The 17,648-nt window shown below is 38.1% G+C and overlaps 1 protein-coding gene across 1 annotated transcript in view; it reads right to left on the minus strand.

Annotated features, from left to right (window-relative positions):
- Positions 1-1,934: 1,934 nt before the first annotated feature.
- The window catches only part of ADGRG4 (adhesion G protein-coupled receptor G4), a gene marked incomplete at both ends in the record, with an annotated part of 65,152 nt that continues 49,438 nt past the window's right edge, over positions 1,935-17,648 (minus strand). Inside the window, 8 exon segments of the mRNA XM_084870830.1 lie at positions 1,935-2,256; positions 4,691-4,769; positions 10,926-11,088; positions 11,092-11,194; positions 13,056-13,118; positions 13,120-13,175; positions 16,939-16,998; positions 17,001-17,037. Coding sequence (XP_084726956.1) covers positions 1,935-2,256; positions 4,691-4,769; positions 10,926-11,088; positions 11,092-11,194; positions 13,056-13,118; positions 13,120-13,175; positions 16,939-16,998; positions 17,001-17,037 — 883 coding nt within the window.

The raw sequence follows: 17,648 nt of genomic DNA on the forward strand, positions 1-17,648 counted from the left end.
TCCTCACTATAAGAAAGAATAATAATGGCATGTGAAGGAAGAACAATGCATTTTGTGTGTTTTCACAGTCCAATCAGAATATGGCTATATATGGTTAGCATAATCTTGTGGGACAAAGCTTCAGTTGATATACTTCATTGCTGAAAAATGAAATGGTTTCTTGAATCATTAGACATGATGGAAAAAACTATGTCTTATTCCAGATTGTCTCCCAATTTCCCTGTAGCACCTTGCAAATGTCTGCATACCAATTCATATTTCCCACAATTCCTCAGGGATTAATAACCACAATGACAAAGTGTTTTGAAGTTTTTTTAAATGCTGGGCTAAAACAAAAAAAATGCAATCCTCACCCTTGATATATTTTTATTGACTTCAGAGAGAAGGAAGAGAGACACACAGAGAGAAAGATCCATGTGAGAAACATTGATCGGTTCCCTCCCTTAAGCGACCTGACCAGAGATTGAACCCAAAACCTAGGTATATATCCTAAATGGGAATTGAATATGTAACCTTTTGGTGTGAAGGACAATGCTCCAACCAATTGAGCTATGGCTAGGGCTAAAACAAATTTTTTAAAAGTATTTTTCCCCCCAACAGAATTTCTCAGAGCTTTTTAATGTATACTGTGCCATTTCAAGAATGGAGACGTGTAGTTTGCTGCATTTCTCAAACTTCTTTGATCATAGAACCCTTTTCCTCCAGGACCATCCTATGGAACCACCAATAAGTATTTATTAAATTAATAAATAGTTAAAAGCACTAAAGGAGATCCTAACTCAATGAACTGCCCAAGTCAACTCACAGTGGCCCTACTGCAGTGGCCCAAATCAACTAGGCCAAACTTAAGCATATGAGCATGGGGCAGAGTTTGAGACTCAGAAATTACCCTGCATGCTTCTTTCTCCCAAGATTTTTTAATAGGCAAAATCCGTTTAAATTGAACATTAACACTTATTCAAAGCTATATTAACCAGAACCCTAGCTTTTACTTCTCATGTCATCTTTGGCCTACCATTTAATCACTTCATTATCATTTGTTTTCCTTTCACCAGAAAATAGGAAGGAGATTAAAGAGCTATAGAGCCATTAGTTTAGAATAATCTAATTCAGCCAGTTGTGGCAACTTTTTCAAGTTTAATTTGTAGTAAAACCAAGACTAGAACCTTGCCCTCTTGCCTTGACTGACTACTCTTTGCTCTTCACCTTCATTCCTCTGTGATTCTACAATTTCCTGGCCTGGCTCCTTTTTACAATGTGTTAGGATATCTAATGCAGCCATAGTCTCTGAGGTCAAATGTTTAATGTTTTGCCTTGGCCAGTTGCTCAGTCCTTATGAGTGTTGGCTTGAGGACCCGAAGATCACAGGTTTGATTTCTAGTCAAGGGCACATATCTCAGTTGCATGTTCATGCCCTGCTCCAGGGTTGCATGTGGGAGGCAACCAGTTGATGTGTCTCTGTCACATTGATGTTTCTCTCTCTCTCTCCCCCTCCTCATCCCTCCCTTTTACTCTCTCTGAGAATCAAGAAAAAAGAATATCCTCAGGTGAGGATTAAAAAGTTTAATGTTTCTACTGTCCAGTAATTGCTATGTTCAATTGGATAGCGCACTTCAAAATGTCAACACAAATGTAAATCTCTACAATTAAAAAAACCAGAACAATGTGTTGACATATTGCTATAAGAGGTATTACCAATTGGTGTTTGTTATAGACATTGCCAACTAGTTGGAGTTGAGTTAGCTATTTGAACTTCTTTTTAAAACTCTAAGAAAGAGAGTGGGCTATTTAACGAAGTCCTAACATCTAGCTAATGTTTCTAATGGCTATATGTCAACTCATTGACAACAGAGACCTCTAAGAGTATCTTTTCTTCCTTTGAATCCCTGAAAGATGAGTTTATTTTCCAAAACAGGAAAAGCTTTGGTGGAGGCCTAGCTAGCCACAGAAAAAAAAACAAAGAAGCAGAAGTTACCTTTTAAAGTATTAAAAATGGCAAAAAGATACAAGAAAAGGATCCTCACAAGTCCCCAGTCAAAAAAGGCAAACCCACAGATGAGGCCAAGTAAGAATGTTAAGCTTGTTGTGCTTTTGAGGTCATATAGGATCATCTTCCAAAGTGTCTTCTGGCTTTGGGATTTCATGGAATTTAGTTGAGCAAGAACAGTGCAGAAGATAGAGAAATTAATGAGAAATATGAGGCAAAAATAAGCCACAACTGAGATGTAAAATAGAGAATTGTCTTTAATCCAACAACTGTAAGAGATAAAACAAAGAAGACCATTGTGAGGTAGAGGTGAAGGCATATGCTGGGGGGTAGGTGAGACTGTGGGGAGGTCAAAGGGGAAAAAAGGAGACATATGTACTACAATTTGTAATGCTTCAAACAATAAAAAAATAAATTTAAAAAGTCACATTTTTAAGTGAGACTCTGAAGATCCTGTAATTGATTTCATTCCATCTAGTTAACAGACCTCACTCACACTCACAGGGGCAGAGCTGAGAATCAAATCTCAATATCCAAAACCATAGTCCAGGTTTCTTTTCAGTGTTGAGCCAGAAATCCCAGAGAATTTTATGCCCTACATATGCAGAAACCTCTCAATCCAATTCCTGAGGAGGCTAGTCTCTTCCTGAACAGCACAAAAACAAATGATGTATTTCCTCCAATAGTGGCCCTTCCCTTATACCTGAGCTTTTATTTGCAAGATAAATTTTGCTTTGCACAACAAAATATCACAGTTAAAAGGACATGAGCAATGACTGGCTTTTCTTTCTTTCTTTCTTTTTTAATGACTGGCTTTTCTGAATGTTATAACAAACAGTGATGAGGTTATCAGAGTTAATGAAAATGCAACAAAAAGGAAACAGCTCTGGTTGTATTACTTTAAAGTAAATGTATACTTTAAACTTCCCACAACAGCCCTAGCCAATTTTGCTCAGTGGATAGCACATTGGCCTGTGAACTGAAGGGCCCTGGGTTCAATTCCAGTCAAGGGCAACATGCCCAGGTTGTGGGCTCCATCCCCAGCAGGGGGTGTGCAGGAAGCAGCCAATCAATGATTCTCTCCCATCACTGATGTGTCTATCTCTCTCTCCCTCTTCCTTCCTCTCTGAAATAAATAAAAAAACACTTTAAAATAAATAAATAAACTTCCCACCACAGCTACCAGTTTGGTCTACAGAATGCAACAATAGTCACTCGGATGATTATTAAAAAAGAAATATTTGGTGACTCATAAGAACAGATACTTCACCACTTCACTTATGATAGAGATGTTTTCAGAAGGGAGTGTTATTGATTTTGTTCTGGCTTTGCTTTTGCTTTTGCTCTTTGAAGAATAACCATTAGCTAGATAGTGGAGGACACTTGAAGTCACAAAACAATAAAGGAAGGAGGATGGAGAATGAGATGAGAAGGGAAAGGAGAGAAAAAGAAAGGATAGCAAGGAATTATGGTTAGAAGGCATATGCTGGAAAAAGCAATAGAATTTTGACCTTCTGGAAACTTTCATCTCAATATGAAAAAAGGAGTCTGGGGGGCAAGGCCTCCTACTTTTGATTCCAGTCCAGTGAGAGAGAAAAATCTATAGTGAAAAAGTACTTGAGAGGCAGCACTAAAGAAAATGGATATGGGTAAGTAAATAAAATCAGAAATGAGACTATGTAGTCTAAAGGGCTACAGGTAACCATCTACATGTGTATAAAAGAAGGTTCTAGAGAGATAGAGCAAAGTAAATGGCTACTCTCTTGTGGCTGTGCATGAGAGAATCAAAGAGATGGCAATATATACTGGTGTGTGTGTGTATAAATATATATATATATATATATATATATATATATATATATATATATAGAGAGAGAGAGAGAGAGAGAGAGAGAGAGAGAGAGAGAGAGAGAGAGAAAGGAAAGGAAGGGAGGGATGAAAGGAGGGAGAGAAGGAGGAAGGAAGAAAAAGAGAGGAAGGGAGAAAAAGAATAGAAAAACAACAGTACAAAATTGAGTCAATTTTCAAAGAAAAGATGTGGAGTCTTCTTCAGGGAAGAGCTTTGTTGTTGAAAGGTAGAAGGTGTTTTCCATCCTGTCTCAGAATTTTCTTATAGTACAACCAAGTTCTGCAAGCTTTCTAATTATAATAGTTGCACGTTATATAGCACTTACCATGGTGAGCAGGCCACATGCTGAGCACTTTCTATACAAAATGTCATTTTGATTTCCACACAGCATTGAGAGCAATCATTATTATCTCCACTTTTCAGAGCAGGAAATGAAAGTAAAAGGTAAAGTAAGTTACCCAAGGTCATACAGAGCCCAGGTACTTAACCATTGTGTGAGTGTGCTCATGACTGTATTTAGCCCAGAAAGGCTGAGGTTGAATCTTTCCTGAAGCCAGCATCAAGAATAAGCCTGAGGCCAGGAACACCCCATCATAATCTGATGGTCAAAAGCATCATCAGCCCTGGCCAGTAGTTCAGTTAGTTAGAGTGTCAGTCATACCAATATGCCAAGATTGCAGATTAGATTCCCAGTCAGTAGAAATGCGAGAATCAACTAATGAATGCATTAATAAGTGGAACAAAATCAATCTCTCTCTCTCTCTCTCTCTCTCTCTCTCTCTCTCTCTCTCTCTCTCTCAATTCATAAAAATACAGAGCATCATCACTTGAGAAGCAGAAATGCTGGTACTTACAATGGAGATGTGGCGCCCAGAGTTCCATACAGATCTTTCTTCACACTCAGTATGATTGCCGCCATGATTGCTGGGATCCCTAGCCTGTTAACCGAGGAGTTCCCTTTTTAATTACGCAACGTACAACGGGCGCATACTCTTTCACTGGGATGAGTCAGTACGTCACGCCCAGTGGACGTAATTTTATATTATTATTATTTTTATTTATACTTAATTAAAATAAATGAAATATATATTTTTAGATTATTTATATATAAAGCACAAAGGAAAATACAAAATTAAAAACAAATAGAAAAGAATACCTACAAAAAAATGGAAACATCGAATTAAAAAATTATAAATTTTATAAACAATTATAAAGATTACAAAAAATATATATTTTTTATTTCTATACACAATAAAAAGTATAAAAAAGTTAGCAATTACAGAACAATAAACAAAAGCACACAAATAAAATAGAAATATTGAGTTTAAAAAATTGAAATATAGATGTAAAAATTCAAAACTCAACTTCCGTGTGATATATTTTAAAACAATTGTTGATACATAGTGCTACCTTACAATCCGGACACCAGTATGTAGATTCTTTCCTAACACCTTTTTTGTAGCAAACTCGGCATTTCCTGGATTTAGTTTTTCTTATATCGCTTTTCATTTGTTCTGGAAAATGCCTTTCAACTAAGAGTGATGGTTTAGAGATGTAGAGCTGCTTGTTGATGTCTTTGGGTGGGTTTTCACTATGTTGTTATCTACCAATATCTCTACACACTCTATCAAAAAGTGTAATCAATCCAAATGACCTTTATCTTTTTTGTATATAATATATGCATTGAAGCAGCACATATCAATTAATCATAGAAAATTTTTTTATAAAATTTTTTACCCTATTACGGGCAGCCGTGTAGGCCACCATAACTCCATCTCCCAAATCTACGCCGCCCATATTCTTGTTATAATCCAGGACAACATTCGGTTTTTCTTGCCTTCTTCCTCTCTTTTCAATCATTGTCTTTTCGTCATTATGAATAGAACTGAGCATCAATACGTCTTTTTTATCCTTCCATTTTAAAACCGTAAGTTTGTCTTTGATTCTTACATATGTTCATTTTTCTGTAATTTTTTTGTTTTTATTTCACTGGGGATTCCGACTCTGTTTATCCTCATTGTTCCAACAATGTCTGTATTGTTTTGACACAAGAGTTCAGCCAAATGAATTGACGTATAGAAATTATCTAAGTAAATCCTATACCCTTTATTCAGTAAGTCATGTGTTAACTCCAAAACAATTTTTGTTGATTGTTTTTCTTGTGGGTAGTTCGAACCATAATTTGTGTCCTTGCCTGTGTATAAAATTATATTTTGTACGTATCCAGATTGGCTTTCACTCAAAATAAACAACTTCATTTCAAATCTAGCTCTTTTTGTAGATATATATTGTTTCCAAGATAAATTCCCTTTTCATAATAAAAGAGATTCATCTACCCATATTTCTAGTTCACATATATAAAAACTTTTAAACCTTTCTGACAAATTAATTGATGATTGGATCAATTTTATATGTTTTTTTATTATATAAAGGTTGGAGATATAAAAAATATAATAACATATAATACGAAAATAGGTAAGTGTAAATACTTACCCGTCACTGCTCACCCAGAACACGTCCACCACTCTCAATAGCGAAATTATACTGATTCCCTCCTTGTCTTAAATTCATGTCAAGACATGTATGGATGACTAATACCTTTGTTGTTCGGAAATATACACCCCGCCCGTTTCAGGGCGCAACATATATTTCAAGGACGTATTCATACGTCCTACCCGTACCCGATATTGTTTACGTTTACGTATTTATAATCCGCTCGGTTAACAGGCTAGTGTGGGGAAGCAAGCCAAAGGCATCCCATTAGAAAACAGGAGAAAGATCCTGATCAATGATTCTGTGCACTGATAAATTAAGTCACTGTTTAAATGAATCACAGATGCGCAGGCATCAAAATACCATTGTTTGCAAAATGTTTGTAAATTCTTCTAAGTTAAACATTTCTAGGAGTTCTCCAATCTGCTAAACTAAATAGCATGCCAGTGGCTCCAATACAACACCCACTGGTTATTAAAAATAGCTCAAGTACCAAAAATCAACTTGGCAATAGAAGTATCTAGTTCATCGGAATGCAAATTTGCATCAAGCCTTTCTTCTCAGATGATGAGCTGCCGGGTTTTTCTTTTGTTCAATATTCCCCTCATTTCCTGGCATCTTTTTGTTTCAATCACCTTGGATGAAGGGCACAGGCAATCAGTTGCAGCCTTTAGTGTTTTTCTGACAGGGGAGCTGTTTCTATACTCATTACCAGTTTGACATTTTGACTAGATCGACCAGTTAACGACCAGTCAATTCAACCAGACTATAATAAAGCAATCAGTTCAGTCAAAGTAGTCAAGCATGATGTGAGTAGAGACACAGGGTTTAAAAACCCAATTTCAAGTACATTTTGTAAAACTTAAATGATTTCTTTACTTCTAACCATGTACTAGTACTTCTGCTAAACAACAGCATTATTACACCTGCACACAGTTTAGGGGTTTGTAAGAAGTTGTCCTAAATTCCAGAGTGCTAAGTGTTGGAAGCTGCCCATTGTCTTCATTAGCAGAGAGGTGCGGACAAGGAACCCAGAAGGCTGGTGAACCTTGAGGCTCTGGCAAGGGTCAGAGCCATACACCCACTGTCTGGTGGAGACAGAGGGAGCTGAAGCAACTTCTACCTTTTAGTCTTACGTAAATCCTTGCTGATGGGCTATCATAGAGCTATTGCTGGAAATTGCCTGCCTCAGGGCTGCAGGTGGATCCCAAACCTGAACAAAAGGGATGGCAAGGCCATAGCAAAGCAGAGTAGTCTCTTGGGCTTCCGCCTGGCCCCCAATTCCCAAATTAATATTTTCTTGTCTAGTCTCTTTCATTTGTTTGTGGCCTCCTTCAGAGCCTGAACCCTGAACCTGAACCCTGAACCACACAGGACATGGGGATGGGGGGTACACTCACAAATGGCAGCGCAATGTGAGGAAACTCGCAGCTAAGCATCTTGAGAAATCCTCCATTGTCCTAGTCTGTGATAAACAAGACAATCCCTTCAGATCTACATTTTGCTCATCTAGCACATATTTTTCAAATATGATATAGATATTTGAAAAAAAATACCTGTTGGAGACCAGAAGAATAGGAGGGAGGGAAGTCTTACATTTAGGATGGAAGTTGTGAGGTGGTCCCAAGCTCTGTTTACACTTTGATAATTAAAAAATATATATCCCTATTGATTGTTATTTATTAAATGTGGACCAATCTTCTTCCTTGGACAGAGACTTAAATAAAGGAATAAAACATTTTCAACAGGTTGCTTTGGCATTAGAAAGGCAGAACTTCAAAACACAAACAGATGCCAATATTAAATTTCCTTAAAGCTGATTGCATTTATCTAATATTTAAATGTTCTGAAATTCCCTGTAGTGGGACAGCTCTGCACTAACTCCCTGGCAACCTTGCAGTTATCCACATAGACATAGGCTTGAACCACAGCTGATGTGAATTTTGGCGGAATGCCTTATGATCCTCCATGAATTTAAGAAGGCAGCAGGCCTGGGAGAAGGTGTTCCAAGATCATCTCCTATTTGCCTCCTTATCTTTTCTCAAAGGCTGTCATGAGACAGTTTCTCCTTGCCTCCAAATTCTGAGGAGTTGTGGGGTTTTGCACCCTGCCTCTTCAGAACAGAGCTGCAGAATAAAATACTGCATACCTTCACTTTAGAGCTGGCTCCTTAAAACAACAAGTAATCCTACAACTCGTGTGACAGTCACCTGTTCCCCTTTCGTTTTGCTGTCATTCTTCATAGTGTGTGAGACAGACTGAGGAGCTGACACCTTTAGCTATTCCTTTCACCACCAATGTAAGTAATAAATTGAGTATAAAAGTTGCCTTGGCTTGTGTGTGTACTTAACACTCCCCAAGTTTTTCCTGCCTCCAAAGTACCAAACTTTAGCCTTTCCTGCCATTCCAGTACCACAGGAAGTGGGTGTAGAACCAGAATATCAAATAGATGAAAAGTCAGCTCTGGGAAACACCAACATTTAAGGAGCAAGGGTGTGATGGAAGAACAGTCTGAAGAGGAAGTTTAAAATGAATAATGATGAGGGAGAAGGAAGGCCAGGATCGAGTGCTATTTACAGCTCCTTCACAGTTAGCCATTTGTGGATTATCAGCTCTTTGGATTATTTGTGAAGACTCTTACACAACTTATTCAATCTTCTAGTTGACAGTTGACTGGAGATGAAGGATATGAGGCATAAATGGGAGAGTATTGACTGTTTGGGGCTCTGTGTCTCTGATGGATTCCTAAGAGCACTAAAACAATGTTTAGATTACGTTTTGTTTAGTATTGCTTTTCTCTATTCCCCACATTATCATAGATAATAGCACTGACCTTATCCAATTAAAGCTTATAATATGTTAATGAACTCATTAAAAGAATGAGTAGCTAATTGGGAAGCTATTATCTTTAGAAAAGCAGTGGAAGATAAAATCTGTCTCTCTGTGTACCTTATGCATTCCACTTAATATACATCTTCTATGTGTCTAATGAGAGGGCAGGACAGGGTTAACCCCTGGCTCCATTTTATGCTACGTCCTCCATTTTGTATAACTATGTCACTATGTAACTGGACCCTAGTCCTCACCCAACCAATCAGGGTCAGCCAAAGCAGTGACCTCACCACCCCTATAAATCTTTTGTTCTAGAGAAACCCACCCTCTTTCTCCACCTTGCTGCTGCATTGGTATGTGGGGGGTGAGCTCAGGCTAGCCTGAAATAAAAAGACTCTTTTGCTTTTGCATCAGACTCAGCTCCCTGGTGGTCTTTGGGGATCACGAAATCTGGGCATAGCACCTAACATTTTCTGAATTCAAAATCTGTTTTGAATAGTGAAGTGGGGGGAGGGAAAGGAGCCGAGATGACTCTATCAGATTGAAATACAGTCAAACAATCCAATGAAATGACATCTAATTTAGGAAAGTTTCATGTTGAGTTTCATTCCTCGCTTCTTCTGAGAAGGCTAAAAAGGACTAATTCCATTGTAACCCTGATATTTGGAGGCTGGTGGTCTGAATCCATTCTAGCAAGCTCAGTGTACATTCTTGATAACCTGTTTTTAAGTCACTAACTCTTTCCCAGATACTGGTCTTGCAGAACCGGTTACAGAGGCCATTGGGCTGTGGACAGTACACTGCCCAGAGAGAGGGTTATTAACACTGACGACAGGCCAGACCATCAGATATGGCCTGGAGATCCCCAACACGTGGGGGCCTTCCTGCAAGGCCCGCGAAAAGGACCAGAAACATAATCCATATTTGTGGGACAAGGACCACAGGGATATATAAGTGAGGGCCCCATGCTTGTTCCTTCACTCAGATTTGGAAGGCTGTTCCCTGAGTCTGCTGGCGTATTAAACAGTGTCCCTCCTACTTCCTCAGAAGCGTCCTTGGTTTTCTTTGGTCTTCTGCAACACTTCCAGAGGGCAGCAGTGATAGTGACAGTCATGAGGTGTGGTGAGAATCAGGGCATGTCTGACCTACCACCATTTCACACATTGTAAGTCCTTTCCCTGTCCCTTAAGCAATATGGTTAGATCACAGAGGTTAAAAGTCCAAACTGCAGAGACAGATTCCCTGGTTCAAATTCCAGTTCTGCCAGTTAGTATGGCTATCTTGATTTTAGGCAAATTACCTAATTCCTTTGTGACTCAGTTCCCTAATATTTTAAATAAAAATAATGATTAGAGGTTTTGTGAAGATTAAATGAGTATGTAAAGCACTTAGAACAGTTTCTGGCACATGTAAGTGCTGCCTAAATGCTGGCTGTTATAACAGTAAGCTTTTGTCGGGATTGTAACTTCCATAAAGGGAAGAATAAAATCAGCTCACTACGAAGGTCAGCATTTAGCATATACACAAGCAGATGCTCATTAAATATTTGAAGACCAATTCCTCATCATGGAGGTTAAAAGTTGAATTTCTAGATCAATATAGGCAGAAAAAAAGATATATATCCATATGCCAGTGAGTCAATCCTTAATTCTTTATCTATGACAATAAAATACTTTGGTCCCTAATAATTGTGTGATGGAGCCAGAATTAGAAAGACACACAGGCTTAAAACAGATACATCAAGGGCGATGGCAATATACTTACTCCAACCAACGAGGCAAAATTTAAGAATATAATTGGGAATGTATATGTTGAAGACTTTAACTAGAGCAAAATACATGTGCACTGCTTCCAGTCCCATCCATGTCAAAGAAACGAGCAGGAAGTAATGAAGTGCTACTTCTGCTGTGATACAAAGTTCCTCTGTCTAAAATGATGACGACCAAGAATTGAACAAAAATACCAGGTTTAGCATCATTAGTACAGCACACAAAATGATCAGGATTTTGGAAGGATGGTCTTTTTGAAGTTTGCTAAAAGAAAAAGGACATGTTTAGTAAATTAGGGTCTCTGTTTTTAATCAAGCCTTGCTATATCTTATCTGCATAAGTGAAAGAATGAAAAATTCCTTATATTAAAATTAAATTACTCATATCACTTCACATGTACTGAATTTTAGAGTTTCCCACTCTCTTTCTAGGTAGAGTCAAAGTATTCTAAGTATAGTGACCTTTACTAAATAGATTAATAATAGGCTCTATCAACTAAGCAGTCCCCTTTTTCTTTTTTTTTTTCTTTTTTTTTGTGTGAGGGTGGGTGGGAGAGAAGGAAGGAAGGAGAATCCTGGATATACAATTCTTTCATCACTTCATTATACTCAAGGCTGTATCTAAATATAACCAAATAGCAGGATAACTATGCAAACCATTTCAAATAGTTAATTGGATATTTCCAAAACTCCAGACATTTGCCATTATGGAAATATGACCTTAAGTTTCACTAAGTGATTACAATTGTACTTTGTGAAAACTGACCCAGATTTTCCAAATTAGAAAATACATATATTTCCCTTTCATTCTTTTTTATTTCTATTAAGTATTTACTGATTTAAATTTTGCAATTTTCATTTGGTGTCTATGTGGTTTTTAAAATTAAGGTAAATAGTAAAGTACACAAATCTTAAGAATGAATATACCTAAGGAAACACCACCCAGATCAGGATGTAAAATATTTTAAACATCTCAGAAGGCTCCTCTATTCCTTCCTCCATTAAATATTCCCACTAGACGTAACCAATATTCTAACTTCTATCCCCATAGATTTAGTTTCACTTGTACTTGGAATTTCATATAAATGGAACAATCTTCTCTTTCTGGCTTCCTTTGCTCAACTCTATGTCAATGAGAATTAGATATTATGTTGCATTGTATAGAAGTAGTTTATTCGTTTTCTTTTTATCGCTATGAAACATTTCACTTATGAATATACAAAAATTTATTAATCCAGTTACCTGTTAATGTACACTGGGATTTCTCATTTTGGCCACTATGAATTAAGCTACTTTGAATATTCTTGTATATGTATATTTTTGTGGACATAAACAGTCGTTTCTAATAGTAAGATTTCTGGGTCAGTAGCTCGATGTATATTTATATTTAGTAAGTATTTCCAGAGTCTTTTCCTGTGTCTATGCCATTCTTGTATTTCCACCAGCAATATATGAGTTCTAATTGTTCCACATCCTTGTTGGCTCTTGCTATGTTCAACTTTTTAAATGTAAGCCATTCTGGTGGGTACATCAAAGTATAAGTGTGGTTTTAATGATCATTTCTCTGATAAATAATAATGTTGAGAAACTTGTCACATGCTTATTAGCCATTTAGGTAAGGATTAGAGCTAGGCATAAATATCTTCTTTTATGGGGTACCTGCTCAAGTCTTTTGCCCATTTTTAAATTGTTTTGTATGTCTTTTGCTTTTTGGCTTGTAGGAGTTACTACATATTCTGCATACAAGTCTTTTGTCAAATATATATTTTATCCCAATCTACAGTTTGCCTTTTCACTATCTTAATGATGTCTTTTGATGAAAGGAGTTTTCATTCTAATGAAGTCCAATTTATCAATTTTTTCTTTTATGATTAGTGTTTTTGTATCCTGTTAGAGAAATATTTTCTTATCCCAACCATTTTGCTTTAAAAAATCCAATTATAATGTGTGTTTTTAGAGGGCCTTTGCGGTTTTCTTTTTTAGCACGTACACCTCATAGTCTAATGGATCTGATCTGTTCCTATCGTGATGAATCAGAACCTTTAATTAAATTAACAAGGTTAAAATGACAACAGCATCCATCAAACCAAATTAAATTTACTCAGAGCAAGACTGTATCAACTTACTGAAAAGCTATGTATGTCACCATTGCAACTCCTAGGAAAATGGAGGAGATTCCACATCCAGTGTGTTATTGGTATTAATATCTGCTCATTCACTATATCCACTGCAGACCTTGATAAATCCTAGGAAAAGCATTGTGTTGTATTTTATACATATGCCAGAGCAAATTTATGGTAAAATGCTTCCAGTGCTTACTAATAGGAGGTTCCCAGGGTATATACTTTGTTTCCCTGAAAATAAGACAGTGTCTTATATTAATTTTTGCTCCCAAAGATGCGCTAGGTCTTATTTTCAGGGGATGTCTTATTTTTCCATGAATAAGAATATGGTACACATTTATTATTAAATGAAAATAAAGGAAATTTATTACCTCTGTACGGTACAGTAGTACAGTAGTTGTCAACACAAACCAGACAAACTGTAAATCCTACAGTATCAAGAATTTACTCATTTATTCAATGACAATCATGTCATCATCTTCTGGAACATCATCATAACAATCCAATTCCTGAATTTCCTGGTGAATTTCTTGTGACTCCATTTCTTTCAGAATCAGTAGACCAAATCTCTCATGTTTAGCCTAGGGGAGGCCTTATTTTCGGGGGGATGCCTTATATTTCGCTCAGAAGGAAACCTGTAAGTAGGTCTTATTTTCGGAGGATATCTTATTTTCTGGGAAACACGAGTAGCATCTCTGCTACAACTCTAATTTAACCAAAATATGTAGATGAATTTATAAGACTGAATATTTGTTGAATATGCCTAGTGCAATTACAGTGTACAGGGCATAAAGAGCCATCAACAGCACTGGAAGAACATTTAGTCCTTGAGTTGATTTTCATTAACATGTCCCACACTAAAAATGTAAGCAAACTAATAGTTGTGAATTGGAGATGCAAAGTGAATCGTTATCTGAACTAACCATCCCCAAACACTACACAAAACATCAACAACAAATGTTCCTTTTCCTTAGACTTTAAATAACTTTTCTAAAATTAAGAGACAAAATGTACCTTGGAGATCACATAATCCAGTACTTTCTTAACCCGAGGATCATAAAAGACCTGAAATGGCATGCAAAATCATTTGAATATATGAGTGCATTGTTCTGGGAAGAAGGTCAATAGTGTTCATCAGATGGTTACAGAGATTCATGACCAATAAATGGTTAAGAAACACTGGTCTACTCTGGTAATTCTCAACTGGAAATTATTTTGTCCCTCCTCTAGGGATATTTAGCAATATCTGCAATTATTTTGGTTGTCACAACTGGGGAAGATGCTTCTGGCATCTAGTGGGTATGGGCCAGGGAGGCAGCTAAACATCTTACAATGCACAGAACTGCCCCACCACCAACAAAGAATGGTTTGCCCAGAATATCAATAGTGCCAACGTTAAGAAATCCTGATCTATGCCAATCTTTCACATTTCAGAAGACAAATCTAAGGTCCAAACAAGTGAAACAAACTGACCAAAATCACATACCGTATTTTCCGGTGTATAAGACGACTTTTGAAACGAAAAAAAAGGCAACCGAAAATCGGGGGTCATCTTATACACCAAGTATATCCCAAAAAAACGTCTCCATATGCCGCTAAACGAATTTTGCAACTCTATTCCGAAAATCGTCTGGATATGCCGCCAACTGCAAGTTCTTCATGTAATTTTCTTTCCAGGTGATGCCATCATTGTTAATGTTCTCTTTTGGATTTCTTGTTTCTCGGTCAAGTTCATGGCATTGCCATTTGTGAAGAGACCTTCCATTTATCGTATCAATGTATGGTATATTACGGTATGTTCGAAAAATGTCACTCATTAAAAATTTAATTAAAAAAAGAACTGGTGTTGCCTCGGAAGTGGGGGGTAGTCTTATACAGCAAATATAGGCTTAAACCTATGTTTTAACTGTAAAATTAGGGGGTCATCTTATACGCCTGAAAAATACGGTAGTTATTTAGTGACAAAGCGGGCATGTAATCTGTCTGGTCTTTTGACTTCTACTAGAATGTTCTAACCAATTTGGAGGGAGCTAAAGAAAATTCTTACAAGTCAATTGGTATCAATAGAGCATCTCTTATTTGTTGAATAGATATGGTAAAAATAAAGAAATATGAAACAGACTCTCAGCACTCAAGAAGCTTACTATCAATAAAATAAGCAATTCATGCATGACACATTCAATTAACAGCAAAATTCGTGCATGGGGGGAGGGTTTCCTTTAGCCCAGCCTGCACCCTCTCCAATCTGGGACCCCTGTGGGATCGGGCCTAAACAGGCAGTCGGACATCCTTCTCACAATCCAAAACTGCTGGCTCCCAACTACTCGTCTGCCTGCCTGATTGCCCCTAACTGCTTCTGCCTGCCAGCCTGATTACCCCCTAACCACTCTCCTGCCAGCCTGATTGATGCCTAACTGCTCCCCTGCTGGTATGATTTCCCCTAACTGTCCTCCCCTGCAGGCATGGTCACCTCCAACTGCCCTCCCTGCTGGCCCGGTAACCCTAATTGCCCTCCCTTGCCAGTCTGGTTGTCCCTAACTACCCTCCCCTGCAGGCCTGGCCGCCCGTAACTGTCCTCCCCTGCAGACCTGGTCACCCTCAAATGCCCTCCCCTGCACGCCTGTTTACCCCCAACAACCCTCCCCTGTAGGCCTGGTACCCACAACTGCTCTCCCCTAAAGGCCTGGTTGCCCCTAACTGTCCTCCCCTGCAGGCCTGGTCACCCCCCCCGCAACTGCCCTACCCTGCAGACCTGGTCTCCCCAACTGCCTTCCCCTGAAGGCCCAGGTATCCCCAAACTGTCCTCCTGTTTTCCAAGTTTTTTTTTCCTAAATGCTGCTCTGCTTGGGTATTTTTTCTACCTTGTCTTCTAGCTCACTGATGTGGTCCTCTGCTTCTTCTAGTCTATTGTTGATGCTTTTTATTGAGTTATTTATTGCAGCAATATCATTTTTCATTTCTTCTTGGTTCCTTTTCATTTCCGCTTGATTCTTACACATATTGTTGAATTTGTCTTCCAACCTTTTCAGCATACTTATGACCATTGCTCTAAATTCTTTCTCTGACATATTATTTGCCTCCATTTAGTTTAATTCCTTTTATCGCAATTCCTCTTTTCTTTCCTATGAGGGCTATTCTTTGTCTCCCCAGGATCACTCCTCTCAAGGTGTCTGGTTATGTAGCTCTCTCTCTTTCTCCTGCATTGATTTTCTCTAAGCAATATCTGACCTTTCTGTCCACAGATTGCCTCGCCAACTCTGTTTAATTTATCAATTCCAGTTGGGTGTTGTTTGATTCAGTTGTTCCTTCTATCTGCTCTGTGAGAAAGTGCAGGGTCTGTCCGCACACTTGGTGACACTTTGTCTACCCCTGGACAGACTTTTTAGGCACCTGCAGTCAGGAAGCCTGGAGTCCTGGTGTTCTTGGGTTTGCAGCTGAGGCTGCTGTGGTTGTAGGGTCCCAGGAGGTATCCGAGGGCTCTCCAGTTGAAGGTATGCCTGGGCTTCCACTCACAGCCAGTCTCCCCTTTAAGATGGCACAGTCTCTGTGGCAGAGCTGGCTACTCCAGGAGAGATTTCAGCAGCAGTAGAGGCTGCCCAGCCAGGGGAGTCCAGTCTGTCGGTCCCCAACAGATCTGTGGAATATAGCTGTCCTCTCACAAATATATACACTCCCTGCACATCTACACTCTCTCACTCTCTCACTCACATACTATATTGCAGCCTGCCATCCCATCGGCAGCCATCTTGGATCCCCCAGGGGAACTTTTTTTTCCATTTGTTTGACATTTTTCTAATAGATAACTTCGTTCACAAATATATTTCTGAACTGTAATCCAATAAAAGTTGTCAAAATTCTATCAAGGAATGTTTAAGAGACAACTTACCATTAAGACTCCAAAATGTGTGAGGTGGTCACAATGACAGATTGTATAATTTATATTGGTTTACTTTTCAGCCTGATGAATTCTATCCACTTTGCCCATCTGCAGGAGACAGAAGGAAATTTCAAAGCAATTTTTGTTTTTCTCAGAAATATTTAACTTTTCATTATATGTACCTTCCAAACGTGTCTTATAATTAGTATTGTTTGTTAAGACAGCAACATAGAGGTATAATTGAACATTCAAATTAAATTAAGTCTAATAAGCTAAATTTATTTTGGGGGGGGACTTCATAAACGTCATAACTTCTTGGCTCTCACTTTTCCTGTTCCTATAAAGATTATGATAGACTCTAATCATGAGCAACAGTCCTGCCACCATGGTAAAGTGACAGAATAAGTACTGTTCTTTTTTCAAGTAGCACAATAGGAAACAGGTAGATCTAAAACTTTATGAAGGACACAAGTTATGGAATATAGGCTGACACTTGGGCATATGCTGTGAGACTGGAATAGACATCTAAAATAACCAGTTGAACCCAGAATTCAAATAATCTCACGTTCTTTGTACTCAAGCCAGATCATGATCTGAAGCTCCTTAAGGCCAATTAGAGCTCTGGTCTACTTGACGCCTGCCTAGTTTCTCACTCCTGAGCATATTTAGGATTCTAACACCAAACCTCAAACCTCCATAACCTGTAGATCTTTGGTACT

Source organism: Pipistrellus hanaki (assembly GCF_964339955.1).
Source record: "Pipistrellus hanaki genome assembly, chromosome: X".
Taxonomy (NCBI): Eukaryota; Metazoa; Chordata; class Mammalia; order Chiroptera; family Vespertilionidae; genus Pipistrellus; species Pipistrellus hanaki.